Source organism: Varroa destructor, unplaced genomic scaffold (genome assembly GCF_002443255.2).
Source record: "Varroa destructor unplaced genomic scaffold, Vdes_3.0 BEIS01000005.1, whole genome shotgun sequence".
In the NCBI taxonomy this organism is placed as follows: Eukaryota; Metazoa; Arthropoda; class Arachnida; order Mesostigmata; family Varroidae; genus Varroa; species Varroa destructor.
This window is the reverse complement of record NW_019211458.1, coordinates 9,835,514-9,859,869: the sequence shown is the minus strand read 5'-3', so window position 1 is coordinate 9,859,869 and position 24,356 is coordinate 9,835,514. Positions and strand designations below refer to the sequence as shown.

The following is a 24,356-nucleotide window of genomic DNA, read 5'->3' as shown; positions in this document are numbered from 1 at the left end:
GTCATCTCTGAGGAATTATTTACAAGGGCTGAAGATCTAATCGAGCAAGCCGTCAAGCTTCCGTTACGCGTTAGACAATTGTATAGTCGACGTTACGCGTCGGCGATCAAGCGAGTTTCCAGCCGTTCAAAGTATTGTTGTCTTTGTGACGTATACGTTTCTTGACAGATTCTTGAAGAACAGGGGCTAAAAGATGAAGCTCGCGCTGTACCGCGGCTATAAGTCTGAGGGCCATCTGGATCTACCCAGAAAGACCGCAAGTATAGTTATTTTATGCTTGCGGTGGACGAAAAGGCTATACTCTACACTGGACAATTTCAATGCTGCACTTCCAAAAGCTTGTATACGTCTGACTATCACGACAGAGCTTGACGTCTAACAATACGCATAACAGCGACTTGGACTATGAGATCCAATGTCATCGGTATACACACAAAAATACTTGCGCCTTCTAACAAAGGATGATTTTTCATCTCAAACTTTACTCTATGTCGAATTACGTTCGCAGCAAATATGTGGATGAGTAAAAGTCCGCCATGTTCTAAAATAGGCGGGCGTTAAGGTATAACTCACTATCCAGCAAGCACAGTCTATAAGCGCGTTCAGAAAGGCCGTAGTGCAGCTCAAGTTAATGCTTATAAAATGATCACTTTTAAATATACCTTTGTTGCTCATTACCAAGATATCAAAGTATCAATTCCCGCTGAACAGGAAGCTCCTTAACAATTACTGTATAACTACAGGACCCTTCGAACTGATGATCTGCTGCTTCCTGACAGTTACCTTTCGTCGAGCGTATTTTTAAACTAACATGCGCTTTCCTGGAAAAGAGTGCCTTCTTTGAATTTATCAAACTCATTTTGAGTGGGCATTTGATTCTTATAGCACCTGCCATACAGATGCTATTTAGTGATTCTTAGCCTCAATATAATTTTTTTTTAACATAAAATGCGGTTTTCTGTCGCCTTACCTAGCCATCACTGCAGCTTGAATCCGAAGTTAGATTCCTGTGGGGCTACGTAAAGGGCAGTCTATATCGAACAGAGCAACAGTATATATTGGAATGACCCGCAGAGGAAAAGGCTGGCAAAGGTCTATTGGAAAATACAAGCAATAAGGAAATGTAGGAACGTACTAACCGATCTAATACAAAAATTTATTGATAGAACTTAATACAGGCACGCACTAGTAATAGGGTATGCCTAAAAGTAAAGAGTAGGGACTGTTGTACTCAAAGAGACACACGGTGTGTACATTTGTGTGATCTATATAATGCTCTACGTTGGTCTATAAAGAATCGCTAAGCAGAGCACTGTAAGCCGGTCAGCTCTACGATCAACTATCTGTGACTTCACCTGCAGAGATAGCGGAGGTTTATGCGTCAACGTTCAATGACTAAAAGGGACTGAACCAGGCAGAAGGGCAATGAAGTGCGTGACTTCTTCTCACAAATCATATAACCGACTCTGCCCTACCCCAGCACACATCACATATCCACCACCTCAACTTTATCCATGGCCTGTTTGGGGCTGTTCTGTTAGGCCGTTTTTCACGTCATGGTACCAGCCAGCCACCTATAAGAGTCGTCGTTTTGAAACGTGGGTTGGAAGCTACCAACTTGTTCATGCAACATCAATCGGAATAGCAAAAATAGTAAGAACTCTTTGACCTCGGTGTACACCAAGTATTTCTCCTCGACTTCGGCCTAGAATCGTTTTGCCTATGAAGTAATCGAAGGATCTGTAAATGTACACTAGTCAGGCAAGTTTCCATGAAGCTGCAAAAAGATCAGCAAATTAAGTTTAGCAAAAATTTGTGATTCCTAAAAGATAACGATGTTGAATTTCTTTACAAAACTTGTACCCTAACTAATCTGAATCGGATTGTACCTTATAATCAAAGTTGATATATATATATATATATATATGTATATATATACAACCGAATTCTGCAGAAATAGTATATGTGTGAGCTCATATATGGACTAATTCATTCGTGTTTCTTCTCATTCAGTGTTCAATGGTTGCCTCTTTGGCGTTGTGTACGTTGTTGATTACTCACGCGAGCTTAGATGCTTGAAGTGATTACCTGAAGAGGATGCTCAAGGACTATTAGTAGACCATCTGTCTTCGTTTACATAAACGTTAAGTACCTTCATAGGTAAAAGCCACGGAGTGAACGCGTTGCATGCATGCCTATTTGAACTAGTGCACAAACGCTCGATTCCATTTGCGGAAAATTTTGACTTTCGTTTTACATTGTGTTTATGGGTTCGTGCATTTGTTATGCTGGGCTAATATCCCTTAAAAATCAATTCTATTTAAAACAAATATGTGGGTCATCGGTAAGTCAAAAAAAAAAAAGTGAATATAGTGGAACAAACTATAGTGAAAAACAAACTAACAAAGCAATATGTGTAGTGAACATTCTTATCCCTAATGGGAAAGCCACTGTTTTTCCATTTGATATATTATGCGCACATAGAGTGCCATTGAAAGGTGTTATTAGCTAACACGATAGTTCCGACAAGCCGTTGGAAGCCTAATGACATCTATATCTACTATAGGGCGTATGTTAGACTTTCCCTCAAGTATCGTTTCGTACCTCTTCTGTAAGCGATAATGAGGAGCTATAGTTGCCGTCTTCGGTGGCTGAGGCCATGTGCCGCAATGGCAAACACACGAGATTTTCGAGTTGTGTCAGAGAGGACGTCATACCGGGTACCGCTGAGAGGTCAAGTCCATATAAGAGAGTATGTCGATCGATGGCGCTGCAGCACGGACTACGGCCGCGGTACGTTAATGCTTCAAAACGTCACTAGTATTCTGCAGGTATCCGTATCTTGTGCTCTCGTGGTCGAAACAGAACACAGATGCATACGATTGGCGCCTGCTTCACACATATACGTATGAAATAAACCAAAAGGATAGGTTTTTCCCAACGTGTGCTTTAGTACTTGTCGCTTCACAGATTCTGATTGTATCGCGTACTCTGTTAGATAGTTGCTCATACGTTAGTCTACTATTAGCACAATGAACTCAGAGAAAAAAAAAAAACATAGAGGTTAGCTAAATATTTATCGATCTACTTAGAGTATTGGAACACCGTGTTTTTTTTTTGTAAGAGGCAACATCGTGGCATAAACATTAATATTTTAGATTAACAACTTCGGCTGTCTAAACCTGTATGACACAAGGATATACCTCCACGTATTAGCTGGCTTATCTGAAATAAAAGACATTTATCTTTGAAACCGCTTTCCTGAGAAAGGACGCGGTTTAAAAGTGAACAGATATAGGTTTTTATATAGCAAAACGAAAGATCTATAAAAGAAAAAGGACAGAAGCGATCGTGAAGGACACTGCCAATAATACTTTGGTTCGATGAACACGGATCTTTTTGATTATGGTCGTGCAAATATTCATTCTCGAGGATCTCAAACACACGCCGTGTGCTACGGCGGTCGGACAAATGTTCTCTGAAGCAACTCGAGTCCGAAGCCAATCGTTCATTTATTCTCTCAAGAACGAACCGCAAACCTGTCTCCAATTCTTTCTGACAAGGAAATATTCCTCATAGATGGAAAAACCAATCGCACCTATGATCACTGGCTTGCCCACGATTTAGTTCCAGCTAGTGTTCACGTCCTGAACGTGGCGTCTACTGACAAAGATTTTATGTTGTCACATTTTTCAGTAACAAGAAGAACAACAGACATTTATTTTACTAGTGAAAAAATCATGTGGAGCTACATATGGATGGGAAGCTGCAGGAAAATGTCTTTTCCACTCACACAACATGGATGGCACAATGTTGCTAACTGCCGCCATTAAAAAGGTCTTCCGTAACATAGAGAAGCACATTGTAAAATAGGTTTGTGGGTGGTTTAGATCTCAAATTGAAACCGCAATTGGACTGAGTGAAAGTTACATCGAGTAATTACGTCTATAAAAATACCGATTGGTACTTGCAAGAAATGTATCGAATTATCTGCTCCTAGTTACAGAGAGGCTTTAGATGCGAGGAAGCTTTTAACGCTAGTAGCGATGAGCGACGTTCGGCTCCGGGATGGTCAAACAAGGATTCTGTCCGCGTACTTCTCCGTCGGAGGGTGTTCTCCGTTTCCCGAAACTCCTTTACCTCGCAACATCCCCGCAAGCCCCACGTCATCCCAATGCAGTGCTCTGCTCTCTGTAGATCGGTAAGTTGTACTTTTATAAGGCTTAGCTTGACGGAATGATGCGGTGAAATGGGTAACGATCGGGTACGAGAAATACCCTAAAACTTTGTCTTGATTTCGGGATGGACGATTGACCATTCTCTCTATGGTAAGATTCGACGGTCATAAGGCTCTATACTTCACATGAGAACATGCGTGTAGGTGTGTGAGTGGTATATTTAAATACGCAAGCTCTGTGTTAGGCCAGTAAGGATATATCCAGAGGTATTGGTCTGCTAGAGACTCGGCAGCACTTTATTGCGTAGCCATATCAATTCAATTGTTCTCTCGAGAGGCAACTCAACATCACCACATCTTGTGACCAAACACGCCGACAATAGAAGCGGCCAACCAACTAACAAGACGCCGCGGTACGGCCCGTCGCTACATATGGCCCAAAGCAGACGGAGTTAGTCATCGTTGTGTTTAAGCACGAAAAAGGCCATGAGATCGCTTGGGTGCGCTCATTCAGTAAGCAGGCGTCTTTCCTTCCAAACAAGCGTCCACCTTGGTTCACTTATTTTGGGAGCAGTCGTACTCCCGAATCATCGCATCATGGCAGCCATCCCTTTGAGTTGTTATACCGTACGAGGACAAAGAATACAACATAGTGGTGCAGCGGCGAACAGGCTTGTTTCAAAGGTTTACGATCGACTTCTAAAGTGATGGTAGTGGTGCGCATGGTAGCGGCTACTGCGATAAAGACGAGGGCGGCGAAGAATATCTTTAATACAAGACGTTTTGTGATCTTCGTTTGGATGTCAGCTACATTGACCACACAAAGTTCAGCATCAGAATATTACTAGTGAGTGTTGAAACGGTAAGCGAGGTCTTGTGAGATGCTGAAGTTACTCACAATGGCGAGTGCCGACACATATGTAGAATGACTACACAAATGGTAAAATCCTCTAAAGCTGGCGGCGTGATACGTTATATATGTAAACGTGAATCTAAAAAGGAAGAGCGGAAAAGCAGGAATAATGAGATATCATTATAATCGCACATTGATTTTGTTGATGAAGTAGAAATCGCGGAGCAAATACGGTCCCAACCGAATTGCTAACCTGGGACTGTATCAGTACATTCTCTATAATAATGTTAAAGTTTGTTGTTAACGGGAACTACAGAGTCCGCTTTAGTTTCACTCCCGGCCTAAAATGCACTACGAAGGTAATCTGTATATTCACATCTGATCAGTACATAAGAAGACATATCTGCACTATATTCTGGAACCTGAAGCTCAACCTAAAAACAAAATGTCTCATGCTTACTGATCCTCATGGTATTAACTAAATAGTAATTTTTGATCATCCTTTATAATATCGACTGCCAGTCAAGGCTATAGCGGCTGACGGTATCAGCGAGCGCCTAACATCGTAAGATAAATTTTACAGATCCAGATATCTAACTATTACTGTACAATAAAATGTTCCGCTCTCTGCAAAATACGACAAGATTTAATTTATTTGGCAGATATTTTTAACGGGATGTAGAGTCGAGCTCAGATACCGTTCACATACGAAGGAATTACATAGTTCCGCTTTCATGTTGTTTTATACCATTGGATGCTGACAGAAGATTTACCATTACCATTTTGATTAGCTAATTTATTATTTGTCTAGTTATCTTTAGTCTATTCTTTGATATATTGTGAAGGCAAGTATATCGACTAGCATGCACGGTATCGGCGAACTTACTACTCGAACGGGATTCGCGCACCGTTGTTATGACCGTAAGAATCGAGAGGAAAGCGACCGAAGATCAAACAGCGAACGAACGCACGCCAATGAAAACGCTAGCGCTTTTACATAAGAGGTACGACGACGGTCTGCGGTCTTTTATTTGCCGGATATTCCCGTTCCGTTTCCTCTTTTCATACGCTTCCCTTGCTCTTGATGGTCTTTGTTTGCACCGCAATAAATGAGCTCTCGCGCGCTGTTAAAAAAGAAGATGGCGACAAAGTACTAAAGCGGTGAGGTTCGCTGTTGTTCTTGGCAATCTATTCATTGAAGGGAAATCCACCGGAACTGAGTGATTGTATAAATTATTAAACACCCTCGCTGATTTTCCAGAATGCCCGAAGGTAGACTATGCCAGAAGGAAGTGGCAAACACTTAAGAGAAGAGCAATGCTTACTATATTATTGTACAATGCAACCTCATTTTGCTTGTGCGCTTTGGTAAATCTGAGACATGCGCAGGAGCTGTCTAAATGAAGCTGAGAGAAAACTGAAAAAGTTAGAAAGGAACATTCCCCTTTTAGGATCATTCGACGATAGATCTAACGTTTCAGACATTACGCATTACTGTGCATGGACACGAGACGTCACTTCGGATTCGACCAGCTGATCAGTAACACCACTATTCTTTTTGGGTAAACTCAAAAGTTGCGCGAATCACCAGTTTATTAGCTGAACGTAGATCGGTTTCATCAGAATATCATTGTGTATAGGCGGAATATTAAACAACAGCCCGTTCATATTTATAGCACTCGATTGGGATATGATCAACTACAGTGAGCAAAAACAAAAGTTGCGATACTAAAAACACTCAGACACTATTGATGCTGCTACTACTGCTGCCATTGGCACTCCAGTTGTCGAACGACAGCAGCGGATTGTAAGGAAAACAAGATAGACACACACAGAATGTTAGCGGAATATATTACCATAACCTATAATATATGACGCCAAATCCTGGCAAGGCCGTTCTTCCCACAGCACCTTCTGAATCGCTTATATAAACATTCCATACATTACGTCACCCGGCCATTTAAACCCTTCATGATAAATGGGCGATTCTTTGCAGTCATCTTAAGATACGTCTAAACCGGAAGGGCACAAAAAACAAGACATTCTTAGCATTTTGCTTAAAAGACAGACACATATATGATAAACAGCCTTTCTCGCAGGACTCGGATTAAATGGCGATTTTGTGGACTCCTGGTAAGCCTGTAATAACTTAGTGACGTGGTAACTTAACCGCGTTAACACAACACATTGTTATTAAGCACGAACAAGCTTTAATATGGTATGTAATCAATGTTAAAAAACTTTATTCTCTTGATAGTACTATGCATTACCTTTCGTGACTTTATCACATTAGTTAGCATTATTATTACGGAATGATTAGTAAGTTAGCTAGGAAACTGTTCAATGAATATATATCATTACTCTGTGAAAAATAATTTTCTAGACTGCCATAAAATTGATTGAAAAAAAAAAAGCCTTAAATGTGTGCACGCTTTTTTTTGACAACTGTACTTACAACCGTGTTTTACCGATTCTGAAGAGCAGTTGTTTACAAGAAAACGGAAACCTTTTAATAGTCTATCGCTGATTTAGAGAGAACAAACAACATATGATAGACTTCTTCAATTACCCTTGATCCCGAAAATGACAAGAGATTAACGTCGGATATTTGTTGCATTTGTTGAAGTCCGCTTTGAAATCTAAGCTCCTCTGTAGCACATCAATACCGGCAATGAAGCGATAAAATATTCGAGAATTCTAGGTTTCCATTTAGGTCTGCTATCCCGCGTTCCTCTCCCTTAATGGCATACAGACATAGACCATTAAGCTGACGGCATAAATCCGTAGGGAATGAAACTGCTAGTTGTTGAGCGATACGGAAACGAGCGACGACGATATAAAAAAGAAGAAAAACGTAGTAAGTGTTGAAATTTCGGACGATAGCCTCGACCATATCGCAGAAGTGAGTGTCCGTCATGAGACTAGAACGCGCTTTTAAACTATCTGATTTATCTTTATACCAAGCCGCGTTTCTGCACAACTTACGCGTTTGCGTCGCTCTTGACGCATGGGACACTAATACTTATTTTAGGTATATTCAGTAGAAACACAAAGGATGAGGAATCTTTGTTACGTCAGTGATACTAACATGTGCTAATCACAACGACTGTAATAAGTGTATTCCCTGCGATTCGATATCATTAGACAAATACTCTGAAGTACGTCGTGGGTTCCAACACGTAGCTAATCAGTGTGTCATAACAGGGCAAAAAACACCGATGTATAGCATACGTAACTGTGTTTACATATAAGGATAGAAAAGACTTGTTATTCCCAAACAACTTATTTGCAGGCCTAATAGGCCCTATTACAGGCTGGCTATTAGTCATTTCTACCTCAATGTGGCGTAATATAAACTTAACAAGAATAGAGGGCTTGGTGAGACAAAAAAAACTGGTGCACTTCCGACGTTCACAACGGACCATCAACAGGCCACTTGGAAATGTATGTGGTGTATTCCACGCGCAGTTCGCGGAACTTGAATAAAAAAAAACCGCCTAGAGCATACTCTCACCATAAGAGAATCATAACGTAATCTCTGCCGTTAGCCAAAGAGAACAAGGCGAAAGAATGACGTCGTCCTGTAGTGGAATCGAGTTCGATGGTAGTGTTCGCAATGGACAAAAGGGACGTCTGCTACTTGCCGTATTGTTGAAACAATGAATGCAGCTCGCTATTTCGAGCTCCTCAAAAGATCTGTTCACCATCCGCAAAGTGCACTATGACAACACCTGTTCGCATTGCCGTGCCTCAATTATTTGCTTGATTGGACAAAGGAATACCTGACGTTGTTTTCAACTTGTTTAATCTCCCGATCTAAAGCCGTATAATTACGGGGCATTCCATGCCCTAAAAAGGGCATTTGCTAAGCACGCATACCCCATTACTGGATTGCTTTGAGAAACCACAGACAAAGAATTTACGAATGGAGACGGGAACGGTAAGTGCGTGACTATCCAGAAGATGCCAAAGCACTGGGACAAGAGTATCAAAGATACGGAAAAGTAAAATTACTATCCTAACCAATTAAGTAACAACTTGTAATATCCAGTATATACATATCTAGAATGCCTACCTTCTGCATACATTGATACATTGCAGATCATGATAAATTATAGATTCGGTAAACATTTAGTTTGATGTTGGGAGCACCGTTGCTCAATTGTGGCTTTTAAATCATCGAGTCCCGTCCGTTCTCTGATATAGACTCTATTTGTAGAATGTTCCCTCGAAGAAAAACGTAGTGCCGTAGGACATGGGCTATGGGTACGGTATTCTACATGAACTGTTCGTCCAACCCATCTGTTTGGAGGATTCCGATCAAGATATGCTTCTACATGACAAGGATGGTTCCCACTCTTCATCGAACGCTTGCCAAATGTCTGAAAAAATAAATATTTAGCAAAAACGTACTCACTATACCGTCATAAAAAGCTATGTAGAACTCCTTACTACACTGTGACTTGTAATAAATGTACACGGTGTTCCTTCGTAAAATGCACATCTACAGTTGCCAAGTGAGTGGAATTATGTCGATTAACTGTGGCAGTTAATTTAAATATAGTTTCACCGCTATCCTACCTGAACTCGCAAACTATTCTACCTGAAAGGTGGCCATCTTGTTTACATTTTTCGACTACCGTTCGCAAAATGGTTTCCTTCGATTTAAATCATTGCCGGTATTGTTGAAATGTAACTTTTTGATTTATGACGTCTTCAAATGCGATTTGTACCGTGCCAAGTCCCTGATTGTCCCATGGAACTGTAGGATGTTTTTCAATAGCTTTCCAGTGTTTTTTTTCTTGGCTAGTAAGGCTCGTTGGTGTTCTTGGTCCTTCGGGTCATTGTTTACAAACCTTTCTTTCATCCGATTAATGTCAGGTGGCGATAGAGGATTTTCCTGAAATTCTCCATTTTTGCACTTCATACTACCAGTAGCATTTTTAAGCAATCTTTCTTGGTCAGAAGTCAATTTTGTCAATTTTTGTCAAGTCTAATTATACCCTGAAGCAGCCAACTATACCCTGAAAAGAAAGAAGAATCATGAAGTTATGACCTCTTAAAAACTGTATACACATACGCTTATACATACATGGAGGACACCGTGTGTCAGTGTGTTCAGCTACAGACGCTTATGGATGCTTAAACATTTTTGAAAGACGCAAGAAGCTCAAAATGAGCGTCTACGGCGGATTCGCTTCAATGGTACGATAAGTTTTAATCTCTGCTAAATATTAGAACATTCAATTTCTTTTTTCTTTAAATGGCGGTGCAGGTAAATGATGAAGCCTCTTGGGTTAAGTAAAAATGCTGAATTTTTCATCAAACAGCAGCGTCACATTGCCAAGGAGCAAACAGTAACCAAAGCTATTCTCGTTCTATATTCAGCAAATTAATCGTAGCGTGCGTCTCCAATAGATATAAATCGTGTAGCTAATTTTTTCCCTTTGTCGTAACGAGTAGGTGTCTTGCATACTCACGATACTTTTGTTTAGCAGTAATTGTTCTGTGGCGCCGCTGTTACGTTCGATACTCATTCATTGCTCATTTAACTGTCGACGGTCCCAAATGACGAAAGCACGACCCTAATCTCACTCAATCAAGGACGCGTTTCATCTTTTCCAATGGAAATTGTCGATGGGAGCGTAAAGCTCGTTCGTTGTAACGTCGTGCAGTTTCAAGCAGCTCAGTGTGTTTGTACTCCGCACGAAAAGACACCCTCATAGCTGTTTGTTTATATCTAATTTTGATGAAAAGGCTTCGACTTAGAACGTCGAACTTAGTGGGCTGTAAACGGTTATTGGAACGTGTCTGTTTTCGAAAGTTCTAAGTGTCCTGCTCTTTTAATTGCAGATGTTGAAGCGGGTCCTTAGAGTTGATAAGTACTCAGCTCAGATAAACTTCATCTAAACACAAAAACCCCCAAATCGCATCAGTTGGAAGAAATTTGAATAAATCAAGACCACTTGACTGATACATAGCTCGCATCTGACAACAAAAAGAGGAACAGCGTCGACATCCAGTTACTGCAGGTAATGGTTTATAGATCTTAATAACTTTGAGCGGGATACTTCCTGGTTTCCGATGCAGCGGATATATTCGCTGAGTCATGAATATGTGTCGATTACTCGAGGTATTCAATGCATCATCTCTGCGCTCAGTTGGTTGAGCTATCAGCGTCCTGTGGTTATTTCTGAGAGGATATCTGGGATGCTAGCAGGAAGGGAGAGTCATATATAGCTTGGTTGGTGATGAATACATACACTGATTTTGCCTCAGATACGTAGTTGTAAATTCGATACTCTTTTCGATGCGCGAAAGGACCCTAATAGTTTAGAGATTTAAATGCTGAGAAAGTATCTTGCCCAGACCCCAATGCGTACGTAACTATCGACCTAAAAAACCGATCTACAAAGATACAGAACTATGTAGCAGCCTAATTCGACCAATTTATACAGCATAGAGCTTAGAAATCCAAGAAAATAGTGTAATCGTTGTCCAGTTGTCAAGCCATCTTGCGTATGAGCCTAATTAAGCAAGTGTTTCAAGGCTGATTGAGATGCTTGCCATGTTAATTTTATGTATATAATATGTAAAAGTTTTCTTAGAAAACACATTGTATTTTAGGGATGTTTATCGAAGGGAGGAACGCCTGATTGTTAATTAGTTTATTTCACTGCCCGTGTCAAAAACCATTTGAGAATCTGCCTTTGAGAGTAAGCGTTAACGTAAAAAATACATTTAATAAATGGGCCTAGGGCTAAGCTTTGTGAAAGCTCATGTGTTGTTAAAAATTGCCCTTCGAGACCGCACTAACAACACGTACAGTTTAGAAGCAGTTGGCCAAATAAGACCTTAGCCTATCGTGAACAATGGAGGAAAAGTTATAGAAAAAAAGTTGTTTCTAGAATGACATCGTACGGGATGTTGTTGAATGTACGTATTATATCAATTAAAACTACAGGAAAGATATTTTCTACCACCAGAGTGGGCAATGTAATTATGGATATCACAAAGGGTCAGATCACAGGAACGAGAGTGAAAAAAAGACCATATTACGAATCTGAGCGAAAAGTCACTTTGAGAAGCTGACCTTTGAGCAGACGTTAGATCCAGTTTTTCAAAACTGGACTTTTGCACAGAAATTGGTCATAGTTACGGGTATATAGCTTACAAAACTGTCAAGGCTGTGTTTATCTTTAAAAAAAGAATAACCTTGGGAACCGTAAATGATGCTAGAGAAACGGGAGGCGATTATACGCAATGACTGACAGAAGACTTCAGTTGAAACAGCAATGAGTAACCTAATAAGGTCAGCTTTAAGCGATATGTCAGGCAACGAAACTGGTCCTTCAGCTATAGGTAAGAAATTAACATAACGGCAAAGGGGACGTTCTGGCTGGAGCTAATCGAACCCCGTAGTACTTGGTAGACAAGTCAATCTCACTTGAGACTGCAGAATCTGTTCGCCACGGCGATTTCTGTGATACGCTTTTTGAGATCTTTAATAAATTTCTTCTTTCATTTAGAGCGACAGAACTCCACCAAAAAAAGTACCAGGAGTGGCTGTACCGCAAACATTATATAGGATATAGTTTAGTAGTTCACCGCAGAATTTACCTCTGTAAACTCATATAAAGCTGCCGAAATAACATCGGTTAAAATACTACGGCTATACAGTTATATGTAAATAATACGGTTGTACTTCTTTCTTTTTGGACTTCTCGAATTGGTGCCAACGGTTGATTGAGAGGAAATTACGACCTGCAAGAACGGGGTAGTGGTCAAAAAAGCCATGACAAAGATTGTGTGATGGCAAAGGTAAGCCGTACTACAGGCGCACTGAGGGGCAAACTATATACATGTAAAAGTCTTTCTGACATCAACTACAGGTAGTCAACCTTTCAATTTATCTGTCACTGGTGAATTTATACTCAACTCACCGAGGATAGTCACTGGTGTATCTTGTAGGCCGACTATATCCCCAAGCATTCCAGTGAATTTACAACAGTTCTAGTGATTGTTGGGGTGAATTTCAGCCACAATTTACTCAGTAGATTGTCGCCTCAAGCAGCACCTGTTCGCTTTTATTAGACAACGGAACGTCCTTTACAGGATTCGTAGTCGTATAGATCTACATTGCCATCATTGTGTATAGAGAGAACGGTATCGACACTTGTAAACAATGCCGGAATATCAGAATTAAAGAAAAAATTCTGAAATGTACTCGGCATCAATCATGCCTCCTGCCGGTTATTATCCTCGTTGACCTTTATCAAATTTCAGGGATATTAGTGACGGTGGTATTTGCAAACAGATTGGCAGGTTGTCTACATTACACGTCTGTTTGATAACATGACGGCAAAACTCGTGTTTCATTGCAGATAAAGCGCGTTCCCCTAGAGGGTTGACCTAACCGCTTATATCAATGGCAGACATACTAATTTCTTTGTAAAAACTGTTTTTTTCCTGTAGTTTAATGAGCTTATCACGCACATGAATACCCTACGTATACTCAGGTGGTCGAGTTCAGTCGGATCGACGTGCGAGAATTATGATAAGACAGCAAGTCTGAGGTGCAAACCGAATACATATATGGCATAACAAAGAACAAGTCGCGTCATGAAATATGTAGTCAAACTCAAAGTAATTAAAAAAGAAACATGGCCCTCGAGAGCAAAATTATCCGGTTCCGTCGCAAGCACACTCTTACGAACACTCGGTTACAGCTGAAGAATGCTTGTATGTGAAGACACGTATACTATACCATAAGCAGCACTAAAAGTAAATACACTCTTCGCATGTCTATGAGATCTTCCGGGTCAGTAGTACTGTTATACAAAATGTTCTCTATGAGTTTTTCTCTTCTAAAATACTGCGAATGCAGCTTGAGGTAGAAGAAAACCGGCTTTAATAACCGGCTACCAGCAAACATAGCCTCTATCAAAGGCAATGCACGTCAAGGCCTTGTAATGCACTTTTCCTCGTACGTTCTTCCTGAATTTTTACAGAACTTTCTAAACTGTAACACCTTCTAGTGGCCCGGACCATATTGAAACCAGTTTGCGAACATTCCAATAAGGGTAGCTTTAGTTCAGTGATTCTATTCTCAGCTAGACAATAGTGAATCAAAGCCTTCAACATGGTGGATAGCTTGGCATTGGATCATTGGCTTTAACAGCGAATTCTAGCCCGACTAATCGGCCCAATATGATCATGTTATATTGTCGTTTCTGTTCGAACACTTAAATCTCTCGTGCACTTTCATTACATCAAAATTGCGCATCGGTGACTACTACTCCCTAATGGATATACTGGGTTCAAGTCAGTCAAATCGCTTGTCTTATATGGCTAAATTATCTGGTCTGCTTCTTACGCTAAAATATCTAGAACGCTATAGTACGAAAGCTACGTTTCGGCTTCCGTGCATTCTTCCTAGTTTGCTCTGCCTTTTCTAACGATTGATGATGTTGAAGGTCGAGTTTTAATTTCGGCCACGATTAATCATCAGAGGAGAGTCGAAAAGTAGGAACCTAACGACGGCTAGAGCTGGCTCACGCTGCTGCCAAGACGGTGTCGTCTGTCGCGCTCCATCGTAAGTGATTGTTCCCACTTGGCCAAAGCTGACGGCCAGCCCACGAGGAAATGAAATGTCGTATCCTTGCAAGGCCTAGGAATACACGCTGCAGACTGACTAAAGTTCAAAGATCGCGGGTGGTAGTAAGCAAGACTTTGATCAACACTAATAGCAGTAGTTATTTTCAAGTGACTTGAAAATAGAAAACAAACGAATTCTTGTATAAGTTTCGTGGGCTACTCTGACGAGGTTAAAACTAGCTCGACCATAAGGACCCAACTATTTCTCACGATTGGTACCACTAAGAGACAAAATAAATAGCGAGTTGATGTGCCATCATCATCATCATCATGTGTCATGGAACACATCGTACTGTGTTCCATGACACAGGGATTCTTGTGTTGAACACAGGGCCTATACGAATATCAGCCAAGATTCGGTCTCAGCGTGCGCCAGTAACAAATGGTTTTATTATTACGCCTTGAAGACGGCTGAAACAAACAGGGTCTGTTTTGAGAAGTACAAGAGTATTTAGACGTACGTTCTGATAAATTAAAAGCATGTCTTCACTAAAATCAACGTTTCAATAAAAGCATGAAATCATACATTAAACGATTCTTTCTTCAAGTGACATTTGCCTAGATGCTTTCTCCATGTAGCCTGCCAAATTGCTAGCGACAATACCCATGAAAGTACTGCGTGCAATTCATTTAAGATCTATGCCGAGACGAAACCTACCCGCACTTCTTACCTATTTTGATCTCAGTCGTCCTGAAAACAGGTTATTGCTAGCTGTAGACTAGAAGTTGACCGCTAATTAATGATAGGTTCGGTATTAGTAAAACCACTGTAATGACCAGTGCGTTTCGATTCGAGCCCAGTTGTGCCACATACTTTTGTGACCGAAACGCGAAGGTGGATTCCTATGGCTAACACGTATCGACTGAACGCAGAGAGCCAGCCCATCGAATGATTCCAATCTTCGTGTGTTCGAAAAAATGCGAGTTTACACGGACTTAATGGCCACCCAGACGGAATGCCACCGACTCGTAGAACAACTAGCCCTGGGCCCTTAATTTTAATTTTCCTAGCATGCCCTCGAAACAGCCTGACTGACGCGTTTGGTGGTCCATTACCGCTTAACCGCCCAGAAGTGATTATTTCAACACCTTTCACTAGCTCTTCAAAATGGCGATGCGCTCTCCATATCAGATGCAGTGGCAGTCTTTTGTCGCAACAAATTGAAATCAAGTTCCTTAGAGCCTGCAACATGATAATTCGACAAGCTGAGTGTGCTAGTTACGAAGCTCAAAAACATTTGAATAATGCTACTGCTCTGGTGCGTGGTTCACTGTTAATTACCTAACTAGCTTTGTAATTTACATCAGGCAGAAAATCGGTATGTTGCTAGCGGTCAGGTTGTTCAAGCTGACGTTATAGGCATTGCGTAATAAAACCACCTCACAAATAGGCTTACTATTACTCTTTACGTAGATGCGACTACTTAGGCCAATATGACACACAGTGAACAACATGAAAAGGAGCTTAAAACCAACTGAGCTATATTTGTCTAAGACAATCGGTTCTATCTCATCGGAACCAACTTCAAATTTCGATTTATAGTAAAGGTCGTGTTAACTGCTCAGTTCCTTGAATCAGTATAGGAAGTATCACAAGTGCTCACCTCCCTTTAAGCCTGCGCAAGCTTTCCTCTGCTAAGAAGCGGTTCTATGGTTTAATTCTCGTCATTGCGTTTTTCAGGCACATATTCATAGCGGTTCTGTCTGCTTGCTCGGTGCCGATACAAGCTATCGAATCCATACAACGTGATCAGCAACGCCAGGGTCGCAACGTGCGAAGTCCTGCGATATCGGCGGCTCTGCGTTAGGTTATGCACTGCTCGTCTGCAATCGTTCACAGCCTTTGGAAGCTTCGAACGTCCATTAAAAGTCGCATTTGAATAGCGTGGAACAGCTACTCGATAGCAAATTGGCGGCCGAAGCGTGAGACAAGCGGACGTCGTCGACTCTACGTGTCCTGTTCAACACGAATGAATTAGACCCACTGTCCTGCAATCGGTGTTCTATTATTTGTCAATGTCCGATATGTAATTATTGGGTGTGCTTATGCGTCCAGTCTGAAGTGCCCGACTAAAAAATACTCTGATTAATCAGCTGTCATCAATACCGTTGTTGCTATTGTCGAGATGCTAATAGCAACTCACAGGTATTGGTCATGAAGTGTGTTTCACAGTCCCCTGCCACGTGGTGAACGATGTGAAGGTTCGTTACATGCTACCATGACCGTTTACATGTACTTTTACTGTCGCCGTGATAGGGTATAGTCAATATTCATGTTATATAATACTACTGCAGTTGGCGTCGCAGCGCTTACAAATGTTCGTAGGAAAAAAACAAATTTAGCTGGAAGATACATTTGGCTATTGAAGATGCTGTGAATTTTCAGTTTGCTCGTGATCGTTGACGCAAGATATCGCAGCGTAGAAATTACGATAGGCAGATGCTGTGTTTGGAAAATAACGTTTCGGCTCCATTCTTCATCGTTATCTATTTAAGCCAAATCAATTATTTCGTTAGAAAAGCTTTTACCTCGTACCAGATGGTAGTTTTCGATCACAGGAAATTATAATAATAGAGTTGTTTAAACGAATATGAACCTGTCAGGTTAACCAGCTGTCTATAGTTAGCTCCTCTCTTTTTTTCATCTTATATCGCTTTAGGCATCATTACATGTCGTGCATTAATTACGATCAAGCGCTATAGATGCCATGGCCAGGGGCAAAATCGACTGAAACGCGTTCTCAAAGGGCATGCTATAAATTGACCTGCCATAGTATCATTTCTCAAGCCGACCGCCTCTCGAAGCGTCTATTATACCGACGTGTACACAGATTTACCTACGATAGCATTTACAACGGCTAGCGGCTTACATCATAAAACGGTGTAGCAGGTTTCTTAATTTCCCTAATAAATTCCATTTGGAGAGGCATACAATTGTTCCTGAAGGTCATATGCTGTAATTGAACGCTATTAATTGGATCTGTTAAACTCAGTGAATACAGTTGGCAACGGAAGAAGGTAGAACCGTGCGATTTTAAGTGTACGTTTTAAGTCAGCTATGTTCGGATTTCCGCTATCTGAATGTTATTGTCTTTAGTATTTGGCCTCTTCTTCGACCTGGACTAGCTGATAGATTCCGGCTCTAATGTTCTTTCGGTCCTACTACGAAAGTCATGATGAGCCCGCTTGGCCCCGTAGCCACGTAATCTCCGTACGTCTTTCTGACACTGCAAACACCTTTCCTTTCGAAATGAAGCCTTTAACGACTTGAGGTCTCGTGGCCATCATACTCGCTATGTAGATAGGTACTTTCTTGTGTATGTTAGGAATTTGTAAGCTGGTCTAGGCGAATACGAGTGATTGTAGCCCGTTTATGAAATTTCAGTCGTTAGATGCTAAGAGCGTTAGTCAGCCGCTTATTTCTATTACCTCAAGTTGCGCCTGATCAGTATCAACTAGGAGCCATATTGGCACATGAGCTAGTCAAGAAAGCGCGGGTTTTCCTAGTTCAATAGCAAGATATTATTTCCTTTGATGGGGTGTAAAATTTGCCCTTACATCACGACTTCACCCAGATAATAGAACAGCCATATTTTACCGGTCCGCGGAGCCAACTACAGCAAATGTCAGACGACTCTCTCTGTAGTTCACGGTGATTCAATATCAGATCATACACCTTTTAAATTTTTTTAAATATTTAGCTACTCTCCTATTAAATAACTCTAACACATTTATAAATGTGAGCACAAAAGAGTAGGTATATGTGAAACACAGTTGCTTTGAAAAAGCACACGAACTCCTTTCTTGAAGCTGGATGTGCGAAATCTCAGGTTAATATTAGAGCTATTAACAATATGAAACCAGCCGCTACAATATATTCTGGTGCCTTTTGCAAAAGACGCACTATCCACTGGTTCTAACCTGAGTAAGCAGTACTACATGTATGTACGTGCATATATTGACACTGTTGATTATAAATACACCTATACATATAAAATCCCATGGGCAGTGGAGCATGTATGAAAATACGGGAAAAACGACAGAAATAGCCATGCGGTTGGTAGTGCGTCTTTTTTGTTTGAGTGGTGCTCAAGTTATGAATCTATCGTTCCCCTAGCACAAATCCTCATTTACGAGCAAGCTACAGATTAACTATTAGCTTTTTAAAGCAGCCGTCCTTCCCCGCGCACTGTAGCAAACAGTCTCCCTGTTATGCCCCTTACGAACGCGCTATTGCTACGACTTGCCCACTTCAGCCCATTGTGGTGCAAATTTAGTACACAAAAAGAATTTGGTGTTATAACCCAGTGGAAAATAAACGGCTGGAATATGGACGGGCCCGGCTTGATTGGACCGTCCGTCTTTAGGACCTGACAAACGGAGGGGACCATCGAACAACTTATGACTAGGCAAGTTACTCACTGTGTCGAGTAGCTGGGGATACCGTACTGGGCCACCGTCAAACTCTCCCACTGTCGACCGTCGCTAAACGTAGCGTTGACACTATGCTCACGTCGCGATTTTAAGTTCACACAAGGCCGCACATAATGCGGCTTCATATCGACGTACACATTGGTGCTAGTTGAGCACAATTTCGTCCACGGGCCGTTCGTTAGAGAAAGACGCCTCTTCTGCAAAGGATTATATTGGAATAACTGGCATGTATTCAAGAATTTACTGCGGTGTAGTGTTAAATTGGCAGCCTGCCACACAGACGTGGTGGATATAACGACTGGCAAATACCCACTAAAGATCGACGTCAAATGCACACCGCAGTGTAGGATTATCTGTTAGCGCGTGTATTCGTTATTGTGTACATTGGCTTGCAGAATCGTCAAGTGTTCCATCTAGCGTCATCATATAAATTTCACGTACGGTATTGCCGTGAAACATTTTATCGTACAGCCGGCACCCAGAACGAAACGAAGTGTGCCCACACTCGGATTCAAACCCAGAACGTTAACGAAGCGAACACGCTATCATCTACGCTATCACCTGAACAGATAGGTGTTTGTTACATCGAAGCAGCGTGCGTGGACTGCGTTTCTCTCAGGAGCCTTCAGATGCTCTGATAAGCACCTTGAAAGCAATATAAGTTTATAATAACATAATGCGCTATTATGTAGTGCGCTATTGTGTAGCGTTTTTTCGTCTGCCACAGAACAAATCGCACTGCGACATATAAATGACAACAGGCATCTGACCAGACTAACACGTCTCAACTGTAACTCTGAATAAGAGATCAAAGGAGGCTTCCCACTGAGCAAACAGGATGTTTCCTAGTGGGCAACTTGATAAAAATTGAGTTGTTTGTGCTCGTTTTCGTTGTGGCGATGAAAGCCTCGGTAAGCTATGTCGTGACATATCGACCCCAAGGACTTACTATGAAATTTTAGCACAATATACATAAGCTTATGTTATAAGCTTCTCTCTTAGCTATTACTATCCCTGTTCAGCTAATAGATATTCATGCAATCCGCCCAGAATCCTACAGCCTAAGGTGCACGATGTATGTGCGATGCACAAAGCAGGCAAGTGAATCAAAGAAGGGAGTCTTTTTAAGACAAATTGGTCATTGACCATGCCCGATTCAACGCGGGTTGCTTAGTGGAACGTCCATTTACGACGTTCGCGCGTCCTTGTGTATCATTCCTACGAACTGATATGTTCTAGACTTCAAGCTAGCGCCGGCTTCCTATAAGATTCGGCTTCAGCACTCACGAAAATTACAAAATTTAAACATATTATCATGGCTAGCTCTATTTTGAACCATCAGCAAAAACGATAATCGATGAGAAGAACATCTAGCTAGTATTTCTCAGATAAAATATGCAGCCAAGGCCTAATCCACCAACTTGTTTGTGAGCTTTCATAGAGTATGGATCGGGCATTGGCATTTCATCTTTCAATTATTCACACAGATGTGTATGAAGAAGGTCGATGTTTCGAAAGACAGAGGGTACGCCAGTGTAACCCATTGATGCGAATCAGAAGCATCTGAAGAGCAATCTGCGAGCATTTCGAAGAATCCGCACAGCGAACACAGATATATAGACGATAGTTCTTTATCGTCATGTCCCGCCAACGAAACAAAACCGGCCTGTAACTATACAAGTGGATGGCGGGTGCTTCTGTAATATAAACGTGATCTCTCTCTGCCTGATTTAGTCGCAGGTATCTTGCTTAAACTGAATAATGCAAGGACATCGTATTGAGCAGCAAAGAGGAACACAACTGAAACAGGTACATGTCTGTTGAATCCGTACATGAACGGAAATCCTGCTGAAGCTCGATTTCGAAGTGAGCTATTCTATCGAGGATTGGCGAAAACATATTCCGGAGCCATTCCCGTAAATAGGCTCAATGCCAGGCCGAGGGAATCGTATCATAAATGTGTCGATTGTGAATTTGGAATATCATTTCCGGATCGTTTTCCGATATCGGCTGCGCTGGTCGATTAGGAAAAGTGAGGTTCTCACAGGTCGTCTTAAGAAGAAATAGCACTATTGTTTCATTTATGGGCCTTCTGTGGTATCTTTTACGCCTTGCTACGTCCTTTAATAAACCAATCGTTGAGCGGTCATAAACGATCCTTTTCAATTAACTATAGCTTCCCTAATAGTTGATCCGTTGACCGATAATCCAGCTCGTCTAAGTAGATGTCATAAGGACTAGCTAGAAACTAAATATATCGATATATCGACTATCATCGAAATATCCTTTATGATTCACGGATTTCGTTGTTTCGCCTGAACAAAACGAACCTACCCAGCAGGTTTATTAAAGTATACATACTCTGCTGCATAAAGTCATGCCTAAGCGTTTTTCTCTACTCTCGGTGTTTAAAAGTTTATATGTCAGTTGAAAAATTAGAATTTCAGTGATCTCGTAGATGTTTTAAATTTGCACATAATTTAAGCAGATCGATCGGGAGGTATTGCTGTTTGGCTTTTTGTTACTAATTGACCTTCAAATGTCGTTTGGCATCCTAGGCCCGCACTAGGACGTCGAGGTTAGTCTTTTTGGGTTGCTGCCTTTTGTCGGCCATTTACCAAGAAGGCCATCAGGCTCCCAATTTTTGGGACAGCTTGCGCCATATAAAAATCGTTAAAAAAATAGTGCTATCAATGGTCCGTGAAGCTATAAAGGCACCTAAATAAAATATACAGTTTAAGGTTTAGTTTAAAAAAAATTAGCTAGAGAAAGAGAAAAAAGTGAAAGTGCCAACTTTTTCTTAAATTAACAACTTAAGTGGAAAAATCGGATCTCTTTGTATTTGCTAAGTAGATAAGTAGTCCATTTTGCCGATGCGAGTTCATAATAGCGCTCGAAGTCGTTGCCGAATCGTAGACTTGATCAGAAACGATATGTGATGCCTCTCGATTAATGTTATGCCTTTTACGTGTTACTAATTCAGTACTAAGCTATTTTTAGATACAAGCACGATAACTTGGTACACGGACATAAGGTGTATACCTAGGTACATAACTTCTTTGCTGGCCTGGTCAGTGTCACAATTGGCCATAATAATAGACCATGTGCGATAAGCTGCTTGACTCTAAGTTGCGTTAAAGTGATCACTTTATTTAGCACACACATATTAAGTTATAAAATGTTCATCACTAGACTATTCTATACACGGAAAAATATAACTTGACACGTATATAAAAAAAGGTTTGAAGTCTTGCTATAACATGTTATAAATACTCTCTATTAACAGGATAATTTACCTGAAGATAAACCGAGGATACAAACCATTCTCAAATAAAAATTTCTCTAGGGAGACGAACATCTTGGGGCGTTTCTATCAAGGTCATTTCGTCCCAGTTTAGGACCCAATACAATTTACAATGAGTGGACAAATCCCGGCCTAAATCATTTGTAGTTAGAGAAGTTTGCATAGTAATTTTCTATCTTTTATAATCTGTATCTAATTTCCGGTCAAAATAGTTTTTCTCGTCTTCCTATGTATGCATAGCATTAGTCATCACGCTGACCCCATATCCGTTTTGCTGGATTCGTACGTCATTAACTTAACGGCTTCGGCACGCACATCGTTCATCCTAACAGGTCATCTGGATCATTTTGCTAGCGACCCTCGACTAAGGTGGGATTGACTAGCTTGTTATATCAATCTTCTATTGGAAGTGTATAAACAACCAGTCGAGACGTAACGGGAATGCCGCTAGTACGCGACTTGGTACTTATATCTATAACGTAACGGAATAAACTTCCGCAAACATCATCACACCAAACATATGATTACGATGACTGTTTTTATAGCGTATAAGATGTAATCATTCGACCTGAAGCACTTTAGAGGAGGCGTCTGTCGCTCTTTTCTACGCAGTCTGCGTCGGGCTTTTCGCTTTCGCAACGTTAAAGAACATGAGCTACTTTACCTCGCCTTCATGCTGCCTTCTCAACAACCCCTTGCGCTTCATCGACACTTCAGTGATGTTCAAGCAATGTTACGAGAAAAAAACACTGTGTCATGCTATAGGCCATTGAGTTTTATTATACTGCTGTTTAGGGGTCACAGTAGTAGGGCCTACGTAATTACAGCATGTGCCGTTCGTTTAGGTCTGGCTAGACGCGTAAAACGTCACATGATCAGACGAAGGAATGGCTTGTGACGACATAACATTTCAGATGTTGCTCTCAGTCCTGTCGCGATCATTGGTGAGTCTTTGCGAGTCCCTCGAGTACACTGATAGCGGCGTGTGACGCGGATATGCGAAGTCTCTAAAGAAAATAGGACATAAGCAGTTAATGTTAATTCAGTTTTAATAGGATGTTGCCGTTTCAGGTCGATACTAAACAGTGGTCACGTTTCGTTTAGTCTCGTTACGGTTTGTAAAACACAGATAAATCAAACAAGAAAGTGACTTCGAAGATCTAGCGTTTACGGTAATCGCCTAACTGTTTAGTGAATTGGTACATATATCGTACGTATTAGATGATATAGATAGTGTACAGACTATGCGGCTGTATCTTGGTTAGATTGACTCAAAATACATACCTACATGGGTAGAATTTGTGCGATCGTGCTTGGAGTAAAAGATCAATGTTTTTTTCTCTACGTCATTGTTTGATTTTTTGCTATTTGTTTGTACCTGAAGGTACTGATGTACTAAACGTGTACTGCGTTATACATTATAATTCTGCCTCGAGAAGATCGAATGAAACGGACATATGAAAATGTTTGCAACGACTCCTAACAAACGAATTGTTAAGGGATAGCAGCTTAAATATTGTATTCGTTAACATATTGCCACATTCTGCGCGTTCATAAACGCTGGCAAAGTGTGTATATATAGATTTTTGTGTGTTCTAAATAAATGCGACGCGTATGTTGAGTTAATTTATTCGGTACGTTCATATCTTCATCAGCTATCTCAATATATGAATTGAACAATTTAACTGCTACGAATACGTTCAAGATAAGAAAAGCTGATAATGTAAGTGAAGAGTAATGATTGTTTTCGGCGTAAATGATTATGTGATCTTCGCTTGGTTTCCTTCTCTGTTAAGAGGATATTCGCCAAGCTGAGCTAGAAGATGGAGGATCCGCCTCAAGCTCTGTCAAATGGTTCAGTGAAGCGGCGACATGAATCCCCCATTGCCGTGTGCCTCCGACTCTGCTCCGTTCAGTCTTCTGAACCGGCC

General features: G+C 41.0%; 1 protein-coding gene across 9 annotated transcripts; it reads left to right on the top strand.

Annotated features, from left to right (window-relative positions):
- The first annotated feature begins 1,989 nt into the window (after positions 1 to 1,989).
- On the top strand, positions 1,990 to 24,055 carry LOC111251623 (uncharacterized). Of its 9 annotated transcripts, none has more exons than XM_086990257.1 (6): positions 1,990 to 2,143; positions 2,567 to 2,793; positions 4,001 to 4,201; positions 10,884 to 11,062; positions 16,369 to 16,889; positions 17,348 to 24,055. In XM_086990257.1, exons 2-4 carry the CDS (start codon positions 2,660 to 2,662, stop codon positions 10,888 to 10,890), a joined length of 342 nt encoding a protein of 113 aa, XP_086846383.1. In that variant the 5' UTR covers positions 1,990 to 2,143; positions 2,567 to 2,659; the 3' UTR covers positions 10,891 to 11,062; positions 16,369 to 16,889; positions 17,348 to 24,055. The 9 variants fall into 9 exon arrangements, 4 of the variants coding, with proteins under 4 accessions (XP_086846383.1, XP_086846382.1, XP_086846385.1 ...); XM_086990256.1 differs by having other exon boundaries at positions 17,074 to 24,055; XM_086990259.1 differs by adding an exon at positions 12,784 to 12,851 and having other exon boundaries at positions 16,369 to 24,055.
- Positions 24,056 to 24,356: the final 301 nt, after the last annotated feature.

Coding starts and splice junctions, on each gene's coding strand:
- LOC111251623 (XM_086990257.1), top strand. CDS start 2,660: ATGTGCCGCAATGGCAAACACACGAGATTTTCGAGTTGTGTCAGAGAG. Junction 2,794..4,000: donor CAGCACGGACTACGGCCGCG/GTACGTTAATGC, acceptor ATCTGCTCCTAG/TTACAGAGAGGCTTTAGATG.